At 44.1% G+C, this 27,329-nt stretch overlaps 1 protein-coding gene across 10 annotated transcripts in view; it reads left to right on the top strand.

Annotated features, from left to right (window-relative positions):
- The window catches only part of LOC146181709 (inaD-like protein), a 1,346,554-nt gene that overhangs the window by 1,308,495 nt on the left and 10,730 nt on the right, over positions 1-27,329 (top strand). For all 10 annotated transcript variants that reach the window (XM_084576720.1, XM_084576719.1, XM_084576716.1 and 7 more), the window contains 7 exons: positions 6,246-6,349; positions 6,428-6,511; positions 11,692-11,818; positions 14,195-14,273; positions 15,178-15,208; positions 22,498-22,617; positions 26,236-26,402. In XM_084576720.1, the coding sequence (XP_084432846.1) occupies positions 6,246-6,349; positions 6,428-6,511; positions 11,692-11,818; positions 14,195-14,273; positions 15,178-15,208; positions 22,498-22,617; positions 26,236-26,402 (712 nt within the window). The remainder of the gene's footprint in view (positions 1-6,245; positions 6,350-6,427; positions 6,512-11,691; positions 11,819-14,194; positions 14,274-15,177; positions 15,209-22,497; positions 22,618-26,235; positions 26,403-27,329) is intronic.

Here is a 27,329-nt window from a genome sequence, read left to right as displayed (position 1 = left end):
AAATGCCGGATCACACATAAAAAAAAAATCATGCATCGAACACCGGGGATTCCTGACGGAAAAGCGCCCCCCATAGCTTTATGCACATAAGCTTCATTTTGTCTAACTGCGCATGGCCGTGCCACCATGTGGGTCGAAAAAACGTAGCATGTTGTACGCCAAGAATTGAAGAAAAAGAAAGGTAAGATTGAAGATTAACGTGTTTTAAACTCGGGCACTGCTGAGACGAATTTCACACCACAATTTCTAGATGTTTTCACTTCCGTGCTGCGTTATTAAAATTACTAGATAGAAGCGGTAACTATATTGAAGGATTATGGCCAGGAATCGTGGCGCAGAAGTGCTGTATGCGTAGAAAGAAAGCGCAAGAACTGCGTTCGAAGCACAGTGAAACGGCAAAACGGGAAGTAGAAGCAAGGGCACCTGCGCACAGAGAAAATCAGCTTGAAAAATGTCCTTAAAGTGAAAACGAGCATAGAAATAGAGGAACCAAGTTGCTTGTTAAGCACGTATTACACGTTCATTTTTTTACCATGAAGCAATGCTATTTCGTCGTTTCCTGTCCGTTTCTATAGCACGAAATATCAGTATGTTGTTATTAAAGGAGAAAAAAAAACGATACTAAAAAGAAGCCATTAAACGATTACGTTCCATGCTTCACTGTTCACTTGAGATACTATATTTAGCAGCGAAAACTTTAGACAAAACTTCGCGTCTTTTTATCCGGACATAATATGTCATGCGTGTTCATTTTGTTTTTTTTTTTAAGAGCAAGTTCAGGTTATGGGGAATCACGCAAGCCTTTTTGGAACATAAGCCTTTTCGTTATGCCCTGAACAGAGAGCGAACGTTGTTCTTTTTATAGGTTCATTTTCATGCCTCGCTTGCCTTCCCAGGTTACGCAGTGTGATATAAAAGCGTCGCTTCGAAGAAATACAAGAAAATCGGAAGAAGCTAAGCACCTGTATCGAATTCGGTAACTAGAGGGGTGAAACGCCGTCTGGTGCACTCTCCGTGAGAAATTCTCAACCTGCGCCCTCCTTCTTAAAATGTTCCGGCTAAGTATAGCTCCCGTCTCCGGGGGCGCGAGATTTCTCGAGATCGTTTCCCCGCTTCCATCTCGTAGAGACTTGCCAGTCCGGAGCACAAGCCTGTCACCTATCTTCCTCTCTCCTTAAACAGCCGTGCCGACGTATCACACCCCGATCCGCCCTTGGCATTCGGATGTCCAAGCATCGCACGCGCTGCTGTCTGCTAGGGCTCGTGATGGCCCAATTTTGCCTGCTTCTTCATAACCTTGTTGACCATTTGGAAGACGGAAAGTCTGCTTTAGCATCACTCAGCTCATCGTTCTTCGCGCATCTGGCAACGTACGGCAGAGGATAATGATTCGGCACTGAAGCAATGCTTAGAGGGGCATACGGACGTCAACGCCGGTCTTGTAAGATGCCATCCTTCTGTCTCTTTTACATGTCGCGTGTAGAGTGACGTCACTCTTTTTTTTTCGGCCTGTTCTCTGTTGCTCATGAATTCCTGGTAGACGAACGGTGGGCATTGTAATCCTCGGGCATTAACTGGCAGACCAATAGCATAGCCAACCGGCGCAACACGACGATGCATATGGCGATTCAGAGTGGAGTGAGAAATGGAGCTCACTTTTCGTGCGTTTTTTTTTTTTTTTTTAATCGGCAGTCGCGCGTCATGAGAGGTTAAGGAAGTGTGGGAAGAAAGAAGCACGTAGCAGTGATCGGCAAAGGTGTTGCGTGGTATTGGTATAAGCTACTGCACTACTCCCTGAGGTCATATTCTTATCTTACAGTAATTATTAGACGTCTGTATTACGAACGTGGATTCGTTGGCACGTTTCGTCTGGCGTATTATTACTTGCCATAAGTCATCATCTACCCATTTTCTGTTTTATACCGATCGTACACGAAGCCATAATTAAAAGATTCAGCACTCTTTTTCTCGGCCTGTTCCCTGTTGCTCCTGAATTCCTGCTAGACGGACGGCTGCAACTGTCAAGGAAGCGCAGTGTGTGTGCATATACACTACATTTCAGATGTTCTTTATTAATCCTGATGACTCGATCGATTCTCAGATGTGCACGGGAAAATTTCGGATAGTGCGTTTGATGATATATGCTCTTTTTCGACAATGTACTTCTGTGTTAATAGCCCAAGATGGCGTAGCTGTGCTGGCGGAACCTTCGCTAATGGTCCTACTGCTAATGTCGTGCTAATTATTGACATTAAGAAAGTATTTTGGCGCTAACTAGCCTAATAAATATAGAAAAACGCACCTAGGATCCCTGGAACTCTCTGCTCTATGTGATTCCATTAATATAGTGTGAGTTTCTTTGTCATAGCGCTGTCATGACTTTATATCAAGTTGTGACAAAGCAAAGCGGTGCTTGCCTCTTGTCCCGCGTTCTGCACTCTTTCGTAACGAAGGAATAACCATTTTGTCCTAGCTGCTGACCTGGCTAATTTTATTTGTAGTATCTCGGACCCTTTTCAATATTTCACTCTATATTTCCGAATTCCCTTTTCAGTCATCGTCAGGGCTGTCTGCCTTGCATGGTACAGTGCTTGTCTGATGCCCCGTTATTCCGCCATGGTATGTTATAAATAAATAGCTGACTTGCTCAAGCTTCCGCACTTTTTATTTTAAGCATTCGCTATCCGGAAACTACTGCATGAGACTTTCGGGAAACCTTTCCTATTAATTTTTGTCACAATACGTCAGATTTTCCTATCGCCCTTTTCTGATACCAACAGGTATTTGCTCTGCAATTGAATTTTCTCCAGGATTACAAGGTCTTCCGTGACGAACAAAAGGATGCCGTCACACTGTACGAAACGTAACTAACAAGCAAAGAAAACCTGTCGTTGCATCACATTTTCATCAAGCATTACCAATCTGATTTATGTTATGACAACAGCAATTTATTGTACAGTCAGATGCAACTCAATAATATAGTGGCGAATGCCCCTCAGCGGATGCCCTCCAATCAATGGCCTCCACCGGTTATCCTGACTTCACCGTTATTCGCCTAGCGCTGCATATTACGTAAATGACAGGAGCACCGAAACGAGGAAAACCGTGATGTCATCTTAACTGGTCGATGCCCTTAGCTCATGAGCCTACTGGTGCCTCCTTGAGTTAAATCCGATTATAGCTTTCAGCTCATCTCATTAAGAAATATGTTTCTTCTTTATAAAATGGGCACCATCGCACGTGCCATATATCAGATTTTAGAAACAACAGCTGTTTCATTTTACATCTTATATCGTTTGTTGTATTCATTGTAACTGTATTTCGTCTACTCCCTTCTCCGCTCTGGATTGAATTGTAATTCAAAAACTTAGGTGATTTTCTTAAAAATTTGTTTCTTTCTTCTTCTAGTTCATCATCATCAGCCTGATTATACCCACTGTATGGCGAAGGCCTCTCCCATATTTCTCCACTGAACCCGGTTCTGGGCTAGCTGCATCCACTTGACCCCTGCGAACTTCTTAATCTCATCCGCCCACCTAACTTTCTGCCGCCCCCTGCTACGCTTTCCTTCCCTTGGAATCCAGTTTGTTACCCTCAGCGACCATCGGTTACCCTCTCTTCGCACTACATGTCCTGCCCATGTCCATTTCTTTTTCTTAATTTCCACTAGGATGTCGGTAACTTGGGATATTTCTCTGACCCACTCTGCACGCTTTCTCTCTCTTAATGTTACCCCTACCATTTTTGGCTCCATAGCTCTCTGGGTTGTCCTCAACTTAAGTAGAACTCTCTTGTTTAGCCTCCACGTTTCAGCCCCATAGGTGAGTACAGGCAAGATGCAACTGTTGTATACTTTCCTCTTGAGCGATACCGGTAAGCTGCTAGTCATAATCTGCGAGTGCTTGCCAAATGCGCTCCATCCCAATCTTATTCTTCTTGTTATTTCATTTTCTTGGTCCGGATCTGCGGTTACTACCTGTCCTAAGTAGACATATTCGCCTACTACTTCCAGTATTTAGCTACCTAATGTAAACTGCTGTTCCTTCCCGAGGCTGTTGAACATTACCTTAGTCTTCTGCACATTGATTTTCAAGCCTACCTTTCTACTTTTTCTGTCTAGGTCATCAATCATTATTTGCAGTTCATCCCCCGAGTTGCTTAGCAAGGCAATGTCATCAGCAAATCGCAGATTACTGAGGTATTCTCCATCTACCCTTATCCCTAACTGCTCCCATTCCAAGTCTCTGAATACTTCCTCTAAACAAGCTGTGAATAGTACTGGGGAGATTGTATCTCCTTGCCTAACACCTTTCTTTATGTGAATTTTGTTACTTTCTTTATGCAGAACTATGGTTGCTGTGCAGCCACTATATATATATCTTCCAGCACTTTCACGTACGGCTCATCTACCCCCTGATATCGCAGAGCCTGCATCACCGCCGAGGTTTCAACTGAGTCAAATGCTTTTTCGTAATCAATGAATGCTATGTATAAGGGTTGGTTATATTCCGAGCATTTTTCTATCACCTTATTGGTGGTATGGATATGATCGATAGTAGAGTACCGTTTCCGAAACCCTGCTTGATCCTTTGCTTGATTGCAGTCTAAGGTTGTCCTGATTCTATTAGCGATTACCTTAGTAAATACCCTATACGTAACAGACAGTAAGCTGATTAGTCTGTAATTTTTAAGGTCCTTAGAGTCCCCTTTCTTGTGAACGAGGATAATGTTTGCATTCTTCCATGGTTCCGGTACCGTCGATGACACCAGGCACTGCGTATACAGGGTGGCCAGTTTTTCTAGCACGATATCCCCCCCCCCCCCCCCTCCCGTCCTTTAGCAAATCTGTAGTTATCTGATCCTCTCCAGCTGATTTCCCCCTTTTCATAGTTTCTAGTGCTTTCTTGACCTCGTCCTTCGTCACTGGTGGAACGTCTGCCTGTTTTTCCCTACCGCCAATCTCGTTACGGTCCTGACTACTTTGGCTACTGTAGAGATCTGATAGAACTCCTCGGCTACTTTGACTATCTTTTCCATATTAGTCATGACGTTACCCGCCTTGTCCCTTATCGCATATATCTGGTTTTTGCCTATGCCCAATTTCTTCTTTACCGCTTTAAGGCTTCCCCCGTTCTTTACAGCATGCTCAATTTTCTCCATGTTTTACTTCCTTATATCGGCCACCTTGCGCTTATTGATTAGCTTTGATATCTCGGCCAATTCGATCTGGTCTGTTGGATTGGAAGCTTTCATACTCTGGCGTTTCTTAATCAAATCTTTCGTCTCCTTAGACAGCTTACCGGTATCCTCTCTAACTATCCTACCGCCTACTTGTACCGCGCACTCAGTAATGATATCTCTGAAATTATTGTTCCTTGCCTCTAGGATAATGTCGTCATCTTCAGTTAGAGCTGAATATCTATTCTGTAGCGAGATCCTGAACTCTTCTGCCCTCCCCCTCACCGCTAATTTGGGTTTCTTACTTACTAATCTATTGCGTTCCTTCTTCAGATTTAGGCTAATTCGGGACCTTACCATCATGTGGTCACTGCATCGCACTTTCCCGATTGCCTCTACATCCTGCACAATGGCGGGGGTTGAACACATTATGAAGTCGATTTCATTTTTAGTCTCTCCGTTAGGACTTTTCCATGTCCATTTCCGGTTCTTCCGTTTGCTGAAGAAGGTATTCATGATTCGTAAGTTATTGCGCTCTGCAAACTCAACTAGTAACTCCCCCCTGCTATTCCTAGAACCAATGCCATAGTCACCTACTGCCTTGTCTCCTGCCTGTTTTTTCCCTACCTTGGCATTGAAGTCGCCCATTAGTACAGTGTACTGCGTTTTTACTTTTCGCATTGCCGATTCTACATCTTCATAGAAGCTTTCTACTGCCTGGTCATCATAACTACATGTAGGTGCATAGGCCTGTACAACCTTCAGTTTATACCGCTTATTAATCATTATTTCGCTTCACGTTGTGATCTCGGCGATTTTGTTGATGATTTGATTAGAGTGCTGAAAAATAACGTGGCCAAACCAGTGCCATAATATAGACGTTTGGTGCGCGAAACTATATTCTTGGACTCGCCTGCACTAGCGTTTCACATCACAGTAGCCGATCGCAATGCCAGGCAAAAGGTGGCGCCCAATCGGCTTAATTGCTGTACTGAAGTGTATTCTGATTTGTGTTATCTCTTTATTGTCACTACCAATTGATACGCTTTATTTTTGTGTTCGTGCAGCTGCCCTCAGCACTGTGCAGGACTTCGTGGAAACCACGATCGTGCTCCGAAAAGAGCGGAACGAGCTTGGAATAAGTATCACGGGAGGCAGTGATACTTACTTGGTAAGCAAACACAAGTAGCTTCGCGATCGCAATGCTTCGATGGTATTCTTAACACTATTCGGTCCTTGTTATTTACAGGAAGCCATCTGCGTAAGTGAAGTCCACAGAGACGGCGTCGCCTACCAAGACGGACGGTTGAAAAAGGGCGACGTCATTCTAGCGGTAAGCAAAACTGCGAAAGCAGAAAGTTGGGGGAGTTGGTTTACGTGCATGCACATACGTATCAAACAGGAAGATCAAATGCAAACCAGTCTTCGAGAAAACAACAAATATATTTAGACACAGGGATCAAAGTCATGAAAGCCTTCCACGTGCGTATCAGTGGAGCTAAGTGCGTAAGTCAGACTTCCGTCTGCTTCTCTGGTAGATAAGTTCGGTTCTTCGCGAACTTACTAAAATATCCTGGGTAACACGTGATGTTCTCCTAGTCAGAATTGTTTTGTTTTTTGTTGTTTCTTCCTATTTTTTCGCCTTTGTGTCCCAAATGAGCTTTAGTTGCGAGTTAGCGCTCGTCCCTGTTTTCCTCACTTTTCCTTGTGCCTATGCGCAAACTTTTCAGTATGCGAAAGTAGCACGTTGCAATGGAACGCAAAAAAATAACTATTTAGTGCGATCGCCTTAGTTAGTCACAGAAGTCGGTGATGAGTGAGCTAGATGTATAATGTCCCGAGACGAGTTTGCAGGTGCACTATTTGTGCTAGTCACGTGACAAGGCCGAGTGCGATGGCGGGCCCAGTGGCAGTTGGTAGCTGCGCTTGCTTGTGTGCAGACATATGGCGACATATCCGCGTAACAAGTTACAATGAAGACGTAGTCAGCGTCGCCTGCGTCTACAGTACTGGACAGGCCAACTAGAGTAATTCAATTAGATACACAGCCTGCTGTAAGCGCTAAAATATATGCAAAGTGACAATGAGCCCATTGTATGCAATGACAGAAACATGTAGTATCAACGTCACAAGGATAATTAAAAAAAAGAGGGGGTTCAGTTATGCAACTGTACTGAACCGAATGTCGACAGTTATACCGCTGTCACAAGGGCATTTACAAGGCCCTCGAACCGACTGTCTACCGGCTTCAAGGTCTTCGAAAGCTGCGACACGGGCGTTTTCAATGACCATTGAGTCGATAGTCTATCGAGTCAGCGGAGCAGCTCAGAGCTCTATCGAAATCTCGAAGGCCCTTGTACGTTCGCAAAGTTGCTAGCGTTGACCCGAGGAGTGTCACGCACATACGTGCACAGCGCGTTTACGATACAAAAACATGAGCAAGGCGCCCGTGTGCTGTGCGATGTCAGTGCACGTTAAAGAACCCCAGGTGGTCGAAATTTCCGGAGTCCTCCACTACGGCGTCTCTCATAGCCTGAGTCGCTTTGGGACGTTAAACCCCACAAACCAACCAACCAACAAGCGTTATTATTTTATATCTATAATTTGCGTGGTGAAATAATAATGTCGGTAATAATTTTAAAATAGCATCGCTCTTTCTTAAGGCACATTATTTATGTGCTCTCTATCACTGTAACCTGTGCCGCCGAGAAAAGGAAGCATAATGAAAAGTACCGCCTTATGAGCGTCAACGCGTTAAAGAAAAAAAAAAACGAAAAAAAAACTACGTTTTCCTTGAATAACAACTGAACAACTGCAGTTACTAAAAAAGGTAACAGTTATATTTTATTTTGCATTTATAGAGAAATTTCAGTTCTTTAAGCAAAACCGAAAGCAATGATAGTGGCGCCACAAAAGTTTGGCGCCAAACACCAGAACTATTTCAACAGCCTTCGAGTTTTGCCGTGTAGCAGCGGCACAACTCTATCGAGTTCGATCGCAATTGAAAATCTCGAAGGCTATCGACTCAATCGCCTTTGAAAATGACCGTGTGTCTGGGGTATTAGTTTAGTCATGGGGTTGTGGGAATCATGAGACCACTCACTGGTTTAAATCGCGTTGGAACCACAGGCTGTCGCAGACTTGGCATCCGTATAAGAACAGATTGCCTCCAACGTCTTGGTGAAGCGAGCGGTCTCCGTCTTGCTTACGGCGAGTTTGCGGGCGTTTGCTGCTGAGGTTCAACCCGTCTGAACAGAGTTTACAGAGCGGAAGCTCCATTAAGCATGGTCAGACAAGATTTGGTGTAGTTTAACGTCTCCATCGCTGTCTGCGAATGACAAGGAAATGCAGCCGAAGCATTGGTTCCAGCGCGCAACTCTCCCATGTTTATCCAAGAACCTCAAGCACAGCTGGGTCTAGGCGACACGAAGGCGCCGATGGTATGTTGGATAGAGAGATCCTAGGAGGCGAGCCAGATGGACAGCAGTGGCTGTGGAGAGAAAGGATAGGCAGAGGACTTAAAGACTGCACGGCGTTGTGTCAGAAAATGTTGTATATTCTATATTAGCGGATATAAGTACCTGTGCAAATTAAGATAGTGCAGGCGTGCAAAGAAGAGGAAGAAGAAGCAGATGGGTGAAGTAGAAGCTAGTGCTACCGTCCCCGCGTGCCGCACGAGGGAGGCAGAAGCGAGAGGCGCCGCGCCTGAAGTAAAATCCCGACGTCAGATAACCTTCACGAATGGCAGTAATACATCTAACGCTCTAGAACAAAAAAAAAAAACGGTAATATCTTTGAGTCGAGTCCACAGCCTAGTATAAATGTCCCTGCAGCTACAGAGAGCCAAGACTCTCCCTCAAGTATTTATCCAGCAGTGGTAGCCCCAGCTAAGCGACTAGGCAGGGTAGGCAAGTATGTCGCCTTCGGAGGACAATCTGCAGCAGCGCGCCGGAAAAAAAGCGCGTCCAGATATAATGAGAGAAATTTGCGTCAGCGACGTTGCTTCACATGATGTCGCAACATGTGAATCTTGAGCTCGAACATGGCGTTGTTAAAGCTGCCCCGCATTCTTCTACCGCGTGCTTTGCTCTCTCCTCTTGGCAGTCTGTTGCCATAAGCTCAGAGAGGAAACTCTTTGTGTCTTCGAGTATGGCTCAAAACAAGCAGTGGAACGTCCTGCCGACATGCAATGCGTCTCCTATATAAGCTTGGTACCGTTTTGTTATGGGCATGTTTTGGCTCCTGAAACGATAAAGGAAACCGGACACCTCTATCCGGCTTTGTTCAGGCATGTTAGCAGATAATGGTGCCATCTGTCTGGTATTTAGTTTTTGCTGATTGTATATCACTAACCTTTTCTACGACTTTACTCACCTGAATGCCTAATGTAGTGCGAGAACCACGTGGGCTGACTATTCAGGACCGGTTGTAGAGAAGCATGCGTGTGATATATGGGGAATTCTACGACTAACATGAGCAAATGTTTGAGTCTTGGTGATTCCGATTGTCTTTGTGTTTGAAGTTAAATTCAAGATTGAATGCAAGCAAATCATCCTATGGCCGCTTTCCTAAAGTATATCTTTCTTTTAAATGCCTAACTCAGCAATGTGGCTTCTTTCAAGGCCGAGCTTGAAACATATGCCACAATTAAGATTTCGGTAGCTTTCCACGGATTTTTGCCAGTCCCTGAATGTGGCTGGACGAAATGGAGGCATTTTTACAGGGGGTCCAAGCTAACTTTAGCCAAGGGTTAAACAATAAAACATTTGAGGGAGGCCGGGGAAACCAGCTGCATAGATTTGCCAGCCGTTTTTCGCAACAAAGGTAATCATTTGTTTTGCAGAGAACTAATTAGTAGTTAATATATTATTCAAATTTATAAATATTGACATCAGTAAATAAATGTGATATACAAAGTTGGAGAGCACCTTCAGAAACACTCAGTTCATTCATTTGCAGTACGGAAATGTATTTTTTCCCTAATTCTAAAGAAAGCCCGGGAAATACAAAAAAGATCACGTGACCGGCGCATTCGCGCGCCACGATTGTGCTGCTCTCAACCATGGTTTGAATGAACGAAATCAGCTGCGATGTGGCTCCATGACCCCGTTGCAGCGGCAGGCTGATATGTCCGGGATAGTTCCTTCACCGGCATCAGCCATTCGGCGCCCGTGACGGTGCAACTTGCAGCGAGCTCGCCCGTCACCACCGATATCTTGTCAAAGCCAGCGCACCCCATAGCGTCGTGACAACTGATGAGCGATAAAGTGCCAGCAAATGAAGATGCGAGTGTGGATATCAGTCGAATCGCTTGGTGTCCTCTCGCCATTTTATCCAAGCCCGTAAGCGTAGATTCATTGGCTGATCCTTTATCGCTCATCCTCTCGTCGTGACGCTCGCTTACGGAAGAGAAGATCATGCAACGGCCCCGTTAGCATCTCGAGGGTGATAGCTCGCCGGGCTGGCTCAGCCTACCGCAGGAGCTGGGCCGTTGAGTCATGGCGGCAGCTCATTTTGTTCCCTCAAACCACGATTGGGGGTACCGCAATCGCGGCGCGCGAATGCGCTATTCACCTGATAGTTTTTCTATTTCGGGGCCTTTCTTTGGAGCTCGAAAAAAAGTTACACGTGAGATTTTCTTCAGCGCAAATAAATGGTATGGAGGTTTCTAAAGGTACTCTCCAACTTTGAAGATCACAGCTATTATCTAAAGTCAATAATTAGTAATTCAGAAAAAAACCTTGATTGCTAATTAGTTAATTGCAAAATAAAAATTGGCCTGTTATGGACCAGACGACTGCAGCTGCATGCAAGTGATTTCCCTGGCCTACTTGAAATGTTTTCACTTTTAACCCTTGGCTGAAGTTAGCTTGGACATCCTGTATAACGTTTCTTCTGCGTCCGTCAGCTGTTCGGCTGTTACACGCGGAACGACTTGTCCAGTGCAGGTTTTACAGTGAACTTTACGTCATGCGGGCACCCTTTCGACTTCTTCCCCGTGCCGGTAGAATCTGGCAGCAAAATGAAAAAAGCCGGAGCAAAGAATTTGATACCTTCACAAGAAGTGTAATTATAGAGACAAGCTTACTTTCTATATTCTCTTTACTTTATTATCTATTAAATCTTTCATCGTTATAATTTGTTTTATTATTTGGTTCTTTACTTTACTTCTTCTTTTCTTTACTCGAAGATATTGAACCTATGTATCCTGTGCGCATAGATCCAACGGAATGAAACTTGCAGGGTGAAGAGACGCATTACGGAAGCTGAATACATTACAGTCGGCAATCAAAATAGCAATGCAAGAAGTGGCAAAAAGGAATGTCTGCAAAACGCAGTAACCACCCGCCTTGGCGCACACCTATATTTTAATAACTTCCTCCCAAGTACGCGAGAAATCTGCCAGCACCGACATCGTGTGGCGATGTGTTTAACTGGAGGAAAGTAATGCGATGCCTCCGAGTGGCGATGCGTTGTAGTGGCACGTGCGTGGTAACCTTTTTGCGCGTGCAGGTAAACGAGCTATCCTTAAGAGACGTGTGCTCAACGGACGCCGTGCGGGCACTGAGGGAGGCCCCGTCGCCTGTGCGGCTCATGGTGCTCAGGGAGAACCCACAGACGCTGTTCACCACCACAGAGAGTAAGTCCCCTAAGCTTACCACTTTTGTTGTTTCATTTAGGATACAATGCGAGAGCCTTGCCCGCAAAATCAGGATTCGTCTAGCACTGCTTCAAATTACGCTCAGCCTCGCGCACTTGAACTTCCAAATGAACGCAATTTAGGCATTTTAACTGATCATGTTGACTCGTGGGTTGTGACTTGTTCTGCTCGGTACCATATCGCTGTTGGTCGAACATATGTGCGTTTTTGTACACGTCCTGCTGACACTTTGGGCCGTCACGCTGCCTAAATTTCCTCGGAGTCTTAAATTAGGGCGCTCCTCATAGCTTACAGGGGCAGCCTTGAAAGGTTAAAATCAAACCCCAACCATAATGAATCATGCGCAAGTTTGCTTTTATCGTATTTTTGTTGTTTTTACTTGCTTGTCCTACAATTGGAACCCCAAGATTTTAGGTGACGATGGCGCGCAGGTGTTATATCATGCCCTCACACTCCTTCTTAAGCCAGCGTCTTCATCGCAATTGTTTTTATTTATCCAATCAGGGACCTATTGTGTATCGTAGCATTACCAGCTAGAATCCCAGCCCAGTCATACTAAACTGCACAGCGAATTGCGTGCGAGGCTGTTGGTATTCCAGCTGGAATCTTTCCCATCAGTTTGTGGACTGATGTACGGATATTTTCAGTATGATTAAAATGAAAAACCTAACGCTTTGGATTAGGTTTTGTGCACAAAGTGTAGCTTAAAGACCAAACTTTTGATATGCAACTTTTATAGTACATATGCATTTTGCTTTTTAAAAAAAAAATCGTTGTATATGTAGCGGGTTTCTCAGTCTCTCCCTTGAACTGGTGCGTATGTTACTCCTCCAAGCTTTAAATAGTTCTACATCCTCCGCCCACTGCACATATGACCCAGTTTCGCAGGTTTTTGAGCCACGTTGGTCACTTAGTGCCCAGCACTCTCCTTGGTAGTCCTGAAATTAATTATGACCTAAGCCGAATGTTACCAAACAAACTACAAATTAAGTTAGTAGGTTAAACGTTCATCCAGCAGAAGCCGAAAACCAATGACGAAAAACCGTTTTTAATGCCCCGTCTCAAAATTAGTACATACTTCTTTGTTTGTGGATGCATAACCCTCCAGTAGTTCGGAATTTTGTTTTGTATCTACAACAGTGTTATGAACAAATGAACATTTCACGCTTTTGCCTGTGTTGTCTTTCTTGCATTGCACAGTACCCTACGTTTAACGTTCTTTACATCATTGAGGTTTATAAAATAAATGCACTACTTTGAACGAATAGGTCATTCGTGAGTATGACGTTTCTTTTAACGTCGTAATCACTGCTGTGTCCGTGTAAACATTTAGAGAACTGTTTACAGTGGTATCGAGTGCATGAAAATTAGTATATTCAATTGTCGATAAGTTTACTTCCAGGTTCTTGCTCATGTCCTTTACATAAGCTTTATAAAGCAGCGTTTCGATATTTATCCTACGTTCGCCTGGTACACTAGCTCGTTCTAATCATGTTTAACATTTTTTACAAGTAAACACCTGCGGGTGCGAACACACGCCGTTAACCTGGGGCGTGGTGTCCGCTATTCTCACGAAGAGAACGAACAGGCACAGATGACATCTCAGAGCAAAGCGTCCATTTCCAAAACAGAGTGTCGGTTTTGGAGAATAGACAGGAGTGTAGTGTAGTGTAGACGATGGTAGTACAGGACGTAGCGAAAATGAAAGCGCTACTTGGACAACGTACAGGGTCATCCACAAGTTCTAGCTATAACAAGGTCACTCCTTTCAAAGCAACACTGCGTCCGATGCAGGCGCGTATCGAAGCAAATCGATACAAGCACAGACGGACACTTAGCTTTACTGTATTTACGTGTCGGACGCAATGGCCCTTTAAAAGCAGTGAAAGTGTTATAGCTAGAAGTGGACGAGGCTGTACATCATGTTAACGTCTAGGCAGCACACATAGCGCTCTCCAAACATTGGGTCAACTGTCATCAGATCAGCCGTGGGTGTACTAAACCAAGGAACCAACCATAGTATCATGAAAATTATTATTATTGCTGTTATTTATTTTAAACGTTATGCAATTCTACTAAGGTCAATTTCAGAAACGACAACATTGTAGCACAGCCGTCCTGCATTGTCGATGCAGCACTTAAGTGGACATTATATTTTTATAGGTATATTTTTATAGGTATATATTTTTATAGGTATATTATATATATACATATTACATTTACATTATATATTATATAGTGACTGGCATTTCATCCGCTCAACCGACTGGAGCTTCCTTGTACGCTCATTTCTTTCCATTTTTCATTTATACGCATGCATCGATGTTTTGTTTTGCTTTTTTTCCGTGCCTGCAGAGCCTACCAAATTCATCACCGTCGAAATGCGCAAGGCCAGCGTCAAAGACCGCCTAGGTATCAGCTTCATACAGAGGACGTAAGTACCAGCGAGCGGAGCTCTCAGCGACCGTCTGAATATGGTCTGGTATTTGGGATGAACTGCCTTGGGAGCTCAGTTTTCCAAAAGTACGAACTCTGCTGAGTTTTCTCTTGCGTCGATTGCTGTTCAATATTTGCCTTTACTGATATCCTCAATGACGTAAGAGACACCGTTCGTGTTTTTCGTTGTTATTACCAGACATGCAAAGCTAAGCGTCAAATTGCATCTTCAATGCCCATCTGTTACGTGTCCCTCGTTTAGAACATTTAGAATGAGAGATACTCGGTAGGTTCACGCGAAGTGATTTGTGTCATAATCCTCTTCGCATCGACGGGTATTGTCAAGAAACCAGAACCATAATTTTAAGAAAAAAAAAATAGTAAAGAAAAAGTACAAAACGCACCAATAAAATATACCCTTTCATGACTAGAGACGACGATCTCCGTCGATTTGTAAATCCTGTTGTCTCTCCCTTCAAGATATATCTGCAAGTGTCTCAGAGCTTCGTTGTTAACTTTATGTGTATGAATTAACTTGTACAAAGTTAATTTGTATTTGTGTTATGTTTTATTCCCCCTCTCCTGACACCGCCAGTCTGGTAAACAACTTAGCATACAGCTCTCGTTATCAATACTATGTGCCTTCTAATTTTGTTTTAAGGTGTACGGTACGTTGTTTTTTGAGACTAAACTAATGTTCATTCTTTTATTAATTTTTTGTGGAAAAATCTTAAAGAACGAAGTTCCTAAGAAAAGAAAAATGAAACAATAACCGAGAACAAAAAAAAGTAAAGAATAAACAGCATAAACTGATCACTTTACTTTCCACACATTACTATGGGCAGCTTGCTTGCTGAGTGCTAATACTTCTTGCACTTGCCTTCTCTTTCCTTATGCTTCAGAAATGGCCGCGGAGTCTTCATCACCTACATCGTAAGTGGACGCTGCTTCGCTTCTCAAACGTGCCAAACGTCCTTCCAAAGGCTCTAACGCAAATTTAACTCTGAGCAGAATGAAAAATAAGAAGCGCCATGAATTAAAAGGCTGTGTTTTGGAGTTTAGAGTTTAGAGTTCCTAACGACATCGCCGCCATTACAAGGCTTCCGTGCCAACCATGAATAACTTGTTCGCAAACCATCACTGCACGACAGCGCCTCAGCGTTTGCATTCCAAATATACATTGGACCTCGCCTCTCAGTACTTGGCGTCAATAAGGAGAGGGAAGGGGGGGGGGGGGAGGAGGGAGGGGGAGGTTACCTTCTCTACAACTAATATGAAGTAAAAAATTGTGCTTGACATCTCCAGCGGCTTTTAATTTCTCCGAAGTTATTTTACCTCATAAGAAAGTACAACTAAAGAGGATTAGGTGTGCGTGGGGAGTGAGGGGGCGGAGGGTGCAGAACGAGAGAAACAAAAAAGTAAAACATGGAACGCCCACAGCGACCTTATTTGGCCAGATTATTCGAAGAAAACTGTACACTTAACAGCCATGATTTTGCTGCGAATAGTGCTGGTGCTGAGTAATCACACGAGCTAAGCTTCTATTTGCCTCGACTGGGTGGCAACTGTGCTGATCTACGAGACAAGCCTGAGCCAGGCTTTATTGGGCGCTTGCTTTTGCACTGTGAAATTAGGCAGCAAAGCCATTTCCGCTCAGCGTGTTTACCTCTCGCACCTAGGCGCCATAAAATACATCAATTTCTTGCGCTAAAGAAACAGCGATTATTTACGAAACGACCCTGATAGTGTTTAGCTACGTTACTGCCTCTAACAAGGGCACAACGTCGAAATATGAAACACCAAACTGAAGAAAATATGTTTAACTTTCTAGTCGTACTGAAGTCTTCATGGTGCTCTTATCCCCCTCAATGTCCTCAATGCTGGCGTTGGTGGTGCATTTTTCAGTATGGCAGGGACAGTTGCTGGGATGTTAGCGGGGGCTGCGTCATTGACGTGGAGATTTCAGCTCGATCCCAGCGTACCCCCGTCGACGTCATGACTGAAGCCACGTCGGAAGGCTTCCCCAGTTGACAGATGCGTTTTCTAGTGCGGTGAAAGGCCCAACTTTCCTGCGTGATCCGATGTTAACACCTTAAGCGTTTACGGTTTCAGAACTCGCGTTTTCTTCGTCCACGTACTGTCTGCTTGCGCACATCGGCTCCTTTGTTGAGCGTCGCCAGTGCACGCGTAGAATTTTGAAGCTGGCAATGCTTGAAGACTTGGTAGGCTGTTACACACAGATATTCTGGCAGCGTTATCCGTAAACCGCTGCCTAGAAAGATATCTACTCTATCAGTCTACATTCCGAAGTAGAGGTTCTGCAAGCGAAACGTACCAGCCAGAAATGTCGCTTTGCCTCAGTACCCTTCCCTAGCAGCCGTTTTACCCCTTGCACAGCCTGGCTATTTCATCACGACGCTTGAATCCTAGACTAGAGGTTATGTGCTTTAAATCACAGGCTAGTAAAAAAGCGGTGAATTGCCTGCTCGAAAACTAGAGACTATAGTCAGAAATAACTAACTTCGATGAATGTGCCGTATCGAGCCAAAATAGCCTTATGCACCTCAACAATGGTCATGTATGAAGCATTATATAAACATTCCACTTCTTTCAAGTTCGATAAGGCGTCAGTAAAGCAAAGGCACGCCCCTTTCCGCTTGAGGTGAAAAAGCAAACTCCGCCTTGTTGCCAAAGCTGGCCAAAAAGAGTGTGTACCATGAGAATATGTGGCTTACTACATGCGTATTTTTTCGTCAGTAGCGACATTCTGAGCATTTGCGCCTCAATTTTTGAGTGTGTTTCAGACCAGCAGACAGGATAGCGTGCCCTTGCTTTGCACGTTTTTGTTTCCTGTTGACATTGATAAATTATTTGCAAAATTTATTCAACATTTCCTATATCGGTCCATTCATTTGGTAGCTGCAAAGCAATTTTCGGGTAAATATTGTTGCTGGTTTCAGCAGGAGACGATTTTATATTACGTCACCGATAAATGAATATGCCACACTCTCAAGGCGCCCCTCTACTCTATCGGTGCTGATGACGTCACTTCATTCCTAGAGAGCTTGAAACACGGAATAGCATCTCCGCAAGAAGAAACACTTCCTGAACGAACTGCAGGGCGGAATAGCCTCTCAGCAATCGCAAGAAAAATTGCTGCAGCCTCTGTGGCTGCAGTGGCGCCGATGGCTTTCTTATGAACAGCGATCAAACGATGGTGTTTGGTTTCAATGTCATCCTTTCGTAGGCAGAAAATGTTATTGACGTTTTACACCCATACGGCATGGTCAGGGTTCCTATTTCATTTTGGAATCGCTTTTTTGTTGTTATTTTTTTCGCTTGAGAAAGCGTTCTTGATCTGTATGGCTGCGCGAGGCGTCGCACGAAGCTTTTGTTTCCCTCGAACCCTGATAGCAGCGGTTCTTCGCCCAATCTGCGAAGCAGTCAACGGCGCTCATCTGCGTTGTGTGGCATCGAATCAAACTTTCCTTCCTTGACAATGCATCTCAAAAGCTTTGTTATATGTGCCAGTGGTGGAAAAAAACTTCTAGAAATAAATGTGTCATTCCAGTAGCCCTTTAGCGGCAAGTATGTAGTTTGGCTCTGGGATCAGCGACATTTACTGAAGTAGGGAAGGACTCCGCCGGATGCCTTCTGCTGAAATTGCGTCTCCCAGAACATTTATATGGATGATGTCGGTTAACATCATAAGTCCAGGATGAACGCATGCCCCGCTTGGCGCTGCTTATGGGGCTACCGAGATGCCGAAAGGCAGTCGCAAGAAGCGTTAACGGCCTAAAGTCGCATTCATATTAGCGACTCGCGAGAGTCGCGCGACAGAGTTCTGTTGACACGTGACAAGCAACAATCGACACCGAGTGCTCACACCGGATTGCGACTCGTTTCACGATAACCCTCTCTCGTAACAAGATTTGAACGAAGAGCAGAATTTCGTGCCTTCTCGGACCATTTCATCTGCTACCGCGCTCGGAGTAGGTTAGTTCGTCGGTGACTGAGCGACTCCCTGTACTTGTACGGATCTCCCCTTCGTGACGAATCGAATCGCGCGAACTCCGTGAGTCGCTAGTGTGAATGGGGCTTAAGGGTGTTGAAAATGTGCAGATTCTAGACGTTTCTTCATAAAGCGGAATCTGATTGGATCCATGCACAGTCCCCGTTCAAGCTAGTGAACACTTTAGCTCCAGCGCGCTTAGCTTCTATTTCGTCGTGGCTAGGAATTTCATGGTGTTTTCATTTAGGAGCCTCTTGTTGTTTTTTACCCCTTGTAAACTCTACTTTGAGTCCTTTCTTTATAATAAGAGAGCTTGCGCAGTGTGTGGACTCTGTAAATTTGGTGGATATGCCTCCACGCTCTTTGCACTCATCTCCTCTCGAAGTTCCTTGAGGGCAAATGATACACTTTGCACCAGCTGAGCCACCGCGAATGCTCCGCCGCGAAGGAAAAAGAGGTAGCAGCACTGGATACAACTTTTGTCAGAAAAAGGATGGTGGAATCGCGCACATTATTTTCCGGACAGCTCTGTAATACGACGTGGAATTGTCAGAACAACCCAGGAATCGCACGCACCTTCAAGCCGATGACTGATTGGCCTTCCTTGCTTAAAATAAAGAAATCTGTGTAGAAGTGCAGTTTATTTATTTATTTATTTATTTATTTATTTATTTATTTATTTATTTATTTATTTATTTATTTATTTATTTATTTATTTATTTATTTATTTATTTATTTATTATTTATTTATTTATTTATTTATTTATTTATTGTTTATTTATTTATTTATTTATTTATTTATTTATTTATTTATTTAAAGTGCCTACATATCGTCCTGGGGGCATTACAGTAGGGTGGACGAGGCAATAAAACTGGAACACTTGTCAGCGCCGAAGTTCTAAAGTGAAAACAGTACAGGCATCAAATACATCGTCCTGATGGGCATTGCAGAAGTGTGGAATGATAGAAACCCATTTCGAAGCATCAGAGTAATAACAAATACAAGAAACAAACGCGGGCAATCAATAATTGCTCCAAAGTAGTAAATAAACACACGCAACAAACACGGTAATCAATCAGTGGACACGAAAGGGGGAAAATGAAGAAAGCTGCGCGTAATGACTAAGTGCATCGACAAACTTTGCACGATCTGCAGTTTCAACAACGTCAGGACGCAGCCGGTGCATTTACTGATAGTGTACAGAAAAAACGACTTCTCATAAACAGGTTTGCGGGCAAAATTTTGTTTAATCTTTAGGCTGTGATCTCGCCGCTCAGATACATAACTCGGTGTCTGTAAATATCTACTTTTAACTAAGATTTCTCTCCTCGTACGATTCCAAGATACTTGATTTCACTTCCCCCGTAGCACCGTAACACTGAAGTTTTGCCCTTTCATGTTGTCTTAAAACGGAGTCAACTTCGAGTACACGACGACGGTAGCAATTACCTCGCTTCGGGTATCAACTTTCAAATCAACGGAGTTTTCTACGACGTTTGCTGTCGCGGTTTAGTCCCGCTGGCTGATCGCACTGTTGACCGAAAGTATTTCGAAGTCAGCTTTACTGTCCAGCAAAGTAATATTGTGTTTTCGTCTAACACATGTGGCAGAGTAGTTAACATGCCCTCCATGTATGTCCGAACGGTGGCCATTTTTGAGGGAAGCATACGTCCTGCTGCAATTTATTCGTTTGTAAAGCGCATGTTGCCATGGATTTTTGTCTCTTTCTTCGGTATCAGATCAATGTGTGCTTTTTTTCCTCGTAGCCATACTTTACTGCTGCGGCGCGGCTGCTGCTTCAGCTGCCTTGCATAGCTCCTCTGCTTTCTGCATCGTTAGTTAACTGTTGTCTCGAAGCTTCTCTGTAGTGTTTGCACCTTGAATGCCAAAGATAATGTGTCCTCCGATCATTGAAGCGGCTAGAACTACTAAATTACACTACAATGTATGAGCTTTCAGATCTCGTGTAAAATGTTCGAAAGGCTTTCCCGGCTGTTGCGTTCTGCTCCGAAGCGGTGAACACTGATGTGGAGTACCTCACTCACGTGGCTCGAAATAGGCGTCGAACGCCTTGATAACCGTAGTATAGTTATTTTTACTCGTCTTCCTGCAAATATAATGTATTGGACACCTCAATGGCGTCTCCTCCAGCTACGATCAGCAGAAAAGCAATTTTCGTGCAGTGCAAGTCGTTGTTGAAACAGCGTCGTGTGCTTGCTTCTTCCACCCGTAAAGGTTCCGGCGGCTTAGCGAGGTCTTCTTGCCTGCCTTCGTTCAACCGCTAGTTTCCTTTGGACGAGTGGGGAACGGAATGGAAAGGGAAGTCGACTGCGTTAACCGGCGAGACAAGCATGTGCCGGCTGCCACAGTACGAATCCCCCAATCTTTGTTGCACGCTTGATTTTGTACAATAACGTGGAGCGACGCCCTTTCCATTTATCGCAATTATAGGCCACACCTAGGCACTATATTTTATATTCAAATCAAGGTGACATATAGGGGGGCACCATCGTCATTACAGGGGATTAAAGTCTAGAGGCAAAAACTTGCAAGTGATTAGAGAGCAGTCATCGAATTCTTGATGTGTGTCGGGTCATTATGAATGGTCCACTACACATTAGTGACCATAAATCAGCACATGAAATTTCCCTGCACCTAGTAGGTAATTACTGATTGAGTTTTTTATCCCGTGCTACTTGTATTTCATGTCCAATGTGCCAATGGCAGCTATGACGACAAAGGCGCACAAAGCGTCGGTATCAGAGCTGCATCTCTATTTACCACCTCGCCTCCACGGTGAAGGTCCTTAAAATAGCGTTATATTAAAGTAACAAAGCAATGATTACGCAGCTGTGTTTCTATTGCTCCCGGGGCCTCAAAAGCACCATTATATTGTTACCAAGCTCTTGCTTTTGGAATCATTACGAAACAAATTTGATTGAACAAATTCAGTGTACAGTATTTAGTGACCGCTGGAGCATAACGACTTCGTGATCCATGTATACTGCCCTATATACATCTGCAAGCATACACAAAAGGCCACAATTTCGGTTTTATCAAAAGATTTACTCAGTCATCTTGTAACACGGAACAAAACCTTTGACCTCGACTATCATGTAAAATGACATGTTAAGGTACAGAGATGGGTTCCTCAATACACAATGCGAAAAGCTAATAACAGATATCTGGGCACAATAACTTCATTGACAGAGAGACCGACATTTTATTCATTTTTCATGAGAGTATGCGAAAGGATTTGCAATCTTAGACGTTGACTGTTATTGTTTTTCTTACACAAGAATATAAGGGCCGAGCAAAAACGTATACTTGGAACGTTTTTTGTGCCACTGTGACGTAAGAATGTTTTGCAGAGTTGAATGAAAGGTTATGAAATTAAGGCAGCCCTGTTTGATACATACAAACCACAAACAGCACGCAGTAGAAGCTTAAGATGCCAAAATTTAGGTGATATTAGGAACAGCTATTTTTCTAGGAATCCTTACACTCTGGAGAGCACACAGGAAGCCAGCGGTAAAAAGAACAACGCCGTAATAAAGAATAAAAGAAGTAAAGCTGCAAAGTAAAGCTGAGTTGATAAGTCAGCCACAGTTATATTGCTAAACCACTATTTCAATCCAAATGGTATCTTCATTAAAGGCTGAGAAGTCGGTGCACCTGAGCAGACCACGCCAATGCTGAAGTAGTAAGCTTCCATTTCGCCTGCCAGTCGGCAGTATATGAGTGTTATATGAACGTAGCACAGAATACAGACGACAGCATGATATACGCAGGTGCAGGTTGCGAAAAGCAAAGCATGGCAATTTTTTTTTTTGCCAAAATATTTTAAACAGTTGATAAATATGTCATTGATTAGGCTATTATTTATATATTTAAGCCTTCATTTTGTTAGGCATTCAATTAACTTCTTGGTCATTTAGTTGTTCAATCAGATGGACAGTAGCTACTCAGTTTTTCATGTGCACATGGCTTAAACTACTTCCCACAAAGTTTTTTACGTCAGCTCGCAAGCTGAACGAGATGCCACAAGAGCAGAATAGTAGAGTCAGTGTTATCCAATGACACTGATCTGGTCCTCTCCGATCAATCTAGCCATGGTGATAACTGCTTCTCTCATGTTCTGAAACATCTCTCATGTTCTGAAACAACTTCATGTGACATTATAATAAATTGCGTCCCTTGCACCCGCAGCAACCGGGCAGCATAGCAGCCCGCCATGGCCGCCGCGTCATGCAGGGCGACCAGATACTGGAGATCAACGGCCAGAATGTCCGCGAGAGCAACCAGAAGGACGTGGCACAGATGATACACGTGAGTCCACTCTGATTGCAAGCGGTCACTGTATCACCCATCATTATCAAAGAAACGTAGACGCTTTTACCTCGCAAACAGTCACCAAGCAGCATTCAGCACTTTTAACGGCAACCGCACAGCTAGCCACATTTAGTTGGTTGGTTTGGTTTGTGGGGTTTGACATCCCAAAGCGACTCAAGCTATGAGAGACGCCGTATTGGAGGACTCCGGAAATTTTGACCACCTGGGGTTCTTTAACGTGCACTGACATCGCACAGCACACGGGCACCTTGCTTTTCGCCTGCATCAAAAAGCGGCAGCCGAGGCCGGGATTCGATCCCGCGTCCTTTGGGAACAGTAGTCGAGTGCAGTAATCACTGCGCCACCCCGGCGGAGTCACATTTAGTACTTAAAGCGAAAGCTTTATGTTTGTCAAGAGGAAAAACTGTCGCCAAAAGACTCCTTAGATAGCATCCGCTGAAAGCGTCCGAGGAATGTGTCACCGGAAGTCGTTGTCTGAAAACATCACAGAATTGCACTCAGCTTCACTTAAGAGCTTATTGGTCAAAGCCTTTTCCTCGCTTTCTTTCTCTTGTACCTCTATTTCTCCTACCCATATTATTCCCAGCTATCACTAACCATTACTGTCGTTCACTATCGCTATACGAGTACATCAATATCCCCATCTATCTCTATAATTGCTACAGGTATAGAGTTAGTGATAGAGATAACTCTAACTATAACTATCACGTATCAGCTACTAATTGTAAACCTTACTATCTAGCACTATCATTAACTATCGCTATCAACTGTCGCCATTAATTAATAATATTACAGCACACTATCTGTTACTATATATCACCTTACTTCCAACCCGTACATATATATCACCACTTCTGTTCCTTTCTCTCCTCGTGCGGCAAACACATCTAGAGAGCAAATCCGGCAAACGCAAACGTCATCATGAGCCAAGAAAGGTTTTCGTCTTAAAAGTCATGTGACATCGTACGAAAGTGTTTCCGACTCATATGTGATCGTTAGTAGCACAATGCTAACTCTTGTAATACTTGGTCATATGGCGTTATGAAAAATAGTATAATCATAAATAGTCATGGGTGATGCCCTGATATGTATTAGAGCACAACTAAAAAGCGGAGAATGGTTTGTGTACCGTCGCATGAGTTATATGCGACTTCGTGCTAACATGTGGCGTCAACACTGACAGAATTAAGTGTCACATCATTCAGGATTATGACGTTACATCGAAATCCCGCAACAAAGAAGAACGACGTGATTTACAATTACGGAAAAGGTGGTAACGTCACATTGTAGACACGTGACAAAAAGTGGAAGGTTATTTAGGATGACGCAAAAAGCAATGACATCGCATAGAAGGCATGCGACAAAGAAGTGTCACGTAACTCTTAATCATCTACAGCACTAACCCCTAATTTTCCACTGAAGCAGACTTCAGTGGCCGCGCAATTTTTGACCGGCAGCCACTCGCCATGCAGCCCTTAACATTTTTTTTCTGTGATATGATCTGAATAGTTACATATGTCTTTCACGTGTCCGGTCTGGCACTCTTGTGTATTCGTTCCGCAGATCACTGCACGCTAGTCTGCTGGGTTACACAGATGCCCGCTGGTTAAAAGGTAATTCTACCACTGGTCTGCACCTGCGCTCAACCATGGAGAAGATGCACCCACTTATATTTAAAAGCTCTGTATGCGGTTACAATAAGCCACTCAGCATTACTCGATCGTGCAGCTGGCCCCTGAATACATGAGTATCAATGCAAGCCCAGTGTAATATTACTGTTCATTTTTCAAAATTTCAAAGCATATAAAGAACTAAACAACGCGAAGATGGACAACACAATGAGGCACATTTCTATGTCTAGGACGCGATTCCTCTAGTCGTGTACTTTCCTATTGTTTCATCCTTTTTGTGCTATTAAATGTCCGGAAATGAACCAAACCCGACCATTCTAACACCGAAATGTTTGAGAAAATGCAATAATACAGCTCCAAGATCACAAATATTGCAGAGGAGCGCCCGCGTTCGTTGTTAAAAATGCTGATCTTTGGCCCGAAGACTGCATTAGACTATGTAGGAGTTCCGTTTGAAAACCCGCAATGTCAACGTGCCCAAGCACAGCTAAATTGCTGAGCCGTATTTCGCAGCACCAGTTGTTAAAAAAATCAACCAAAGTAACCAAATACCAAATTTATAAAGGCCATGTCAGGTCTGAATGCAGCGACCCTAATTTCTGTCCTGCTTAGCCTGATTCAGTACGGTATTATCATAGGAACAGCTTCGTGCCCCGTCATTGGTCGGGCGTCGGCACCGCTCTGCCAGATACGCAAGGGCGTAGCCAGCAGTTTTGTAGAAAAGAACGTCACCATGTGCATCTCTACGGAACAACAACTTTCGTCTTCCATTTTTTTCTTTCAGTGAAAGGATGAGCCAGTTTCAGAGGACTGCACGAAACAAATTAAATAAAACAGTACAAAACACGGCATTCCCACTATATTTGCACTATCATAGCTGCATTTCAAGTTGTAGAATCCAGAGGCAGCACCAATTAGCTTGCAATGAGCAATCTCGTAATGATTGTTACTTAATATCGTTCAATCTATACTACGTTTCAAGCACTGTTTGCAGCTGTACAAAAGGCAAGGTTTTGGTTTGGGTTTAACGTCCCAAAGCGACTCAGATTATGAGGAATGCCGTAATGGCGGACTCTTGAATTTTCGATCTTCTTTAGCATGCATTGACATCGCACAGCACACAGGAGCCTTGCTTTTCATATGAGTCTTTCAACCATGGTGTACGAATGTAGTAGGAACACACTCAATTTACGCGCATCATTCCGATTGGCCCTGATCATCCTTTCTTTTCGCAGTGCTGCAAACAGCGTGCAAAAGGAAGTATACTATAGGAGGGGATTTTTTTATTTATTACGCTGAAAGGTTTATTTCAGATAGAATACAATTTTAAAATGCTAAAAACAAATAGAAGACTGCAAAGCTGTCATTCGCGAAAGCGCGTCGCTTGCCAGTGTCCTCATCGCTAGAAGCAATAGCTTTCAATCTCAGTTGCGCTAATCTCAGCGTAGCATGAAAAAGGATGTCTGGGTCGCTGTTTTTGAAACTTTCAGCGCACAGGGTAGGCAACGTCGTCGAAACCATCAGGTGCATACGCTATATTTGTTTCTTGCTATTGGTAAGTAACCAGAAGTTTGATTGTAGATCCACAGTAGCGTGGCTTGAAACAAAATAACGGAATGCACCCTAGCATTCTGCAACGCCATGGCAACACAATATGCCAGTACTGAAACTGCAGTACCACGGACGGCCACTGCACAATGGTGGATGTGACGAAACGGCTCAGCTTCAGACAAAATGCTCTTACAAAGCTTCAGAGGAAAATGTCGTTGTAAATACGAAGTTACTCGGTTCTAAAAAGAAATGCGATGTTGGTATTTGGGAAGCTCTGAGACTGCCTTTTGCAACAAGGTAAGCTTTCTCTGCTAGTAGGCATTATTCGAGTCAATGTTTTGAGGTTCGTGGCACTAATTTAGTAATATGTCGTAAATACGGTGTGTCTCATTCATCCTCTGTCCCTACGCAGAACCTGGACGGTGCCATAGTACTACTTCTGGGTCGCGTCCCAAGCCTCTCTACAGCCATCCAGGAGTGGGCCCGCAAGAAGGCGCAGCAGACCTTGCGGACACGCACCTCCACATGGTCCTCATACACTGGAAACAACAAAGAGAAGCTGCAGATACAGAGGCCCAGGTGAGACTATTTTCAACACCAACTAGTATCGGAAAAACGGTTATCGTATTCAATGACGCACACACTAATCATAAAGTAGGAAGAATGACGAGAAGATGCAAAAATAAAGGCTAATCTTCCAGCGAGGTTCTTGTCTGTTAGAAGAACAATAATATTATGTTCCTAGTGACAGAAATCATGTACTGAAGGCCACTGCCTTCGCCCCGGAAAGGGGGAGGGTCCGCGAGGCGCAATAATCCGTACGACGGACAACCACAGACCGAATTAGGCGAACTGCTTTTACTTTGGGAAAACACAAGGAGAATAACGAAGTCGCTACTTTTGCGATAAACAGAAACAAGGAAAACCACGACAGTGTGAAGGTAACAATCTTCACCGAACAGAAAAGTTGAAAGGAACAACAGCACAATCAGGCACTCACGCTGAACGTCCGGAATTCGCGTCTAAACACAGCACGATGAAAAAACACTCCGTCCAGGTACGCCCCGCCAAAACATTGTCCATGCCGGACGAAGCAAAGAAAGCCCTGCCCCCCTGCCGCGCGGCCTTCTTATCGGGAAACCACTATTCCGGCTTCCAACGCCCGGATTTGCTCTCACGCGCATATGCTGCCGCGCCTGCTGTTGGCGCGAGTTTTAAGTGATTGCACTGCCGCGGCCGAGGACCGAAGGCCCGACACTCCCCCCTCACAAGACGCGACACCCCGGTGTTGCGGCAAACAAAAACAAAAAAAAGGGTGCGAGAAATACAATACAGTCACAAAAAAAAAAAAAGATGGGCACTCGGGGAGTATTAAGAGTCCAGTCTAGCAAATCTTCCTGGTCTGCGGCCGGTGGTGCACAGCGGTCTTGACAGCGGATAGCGGCGACTGCAAATTCCGCCAGCATGCGACGGTGGGCGTCGTTGGGTGCCCCAGGCTTCAGTGCT

Source organism: Amblyomma maculatum, chromosome 8 (genome assembly GCF_055883805.1).
Source record: "Amblyomma maculatum isolate TAMU_Amacu chromosome 8, ASM5588380v1, whole genome shotgun sequence".
In the NCBI taxonomy this organism is placed as follows: Eukaryota; Metazoa; Arthropoda; class Arachnida; order Ixodida; family Ixodidae; genus Amblyomma; species Amblyomma maculatum.
The sequence above is the reverse complement of the archived record's forward strand: the minus strand, read 5'-3'. Positions and strand labels throughout refer to the sequence as shown.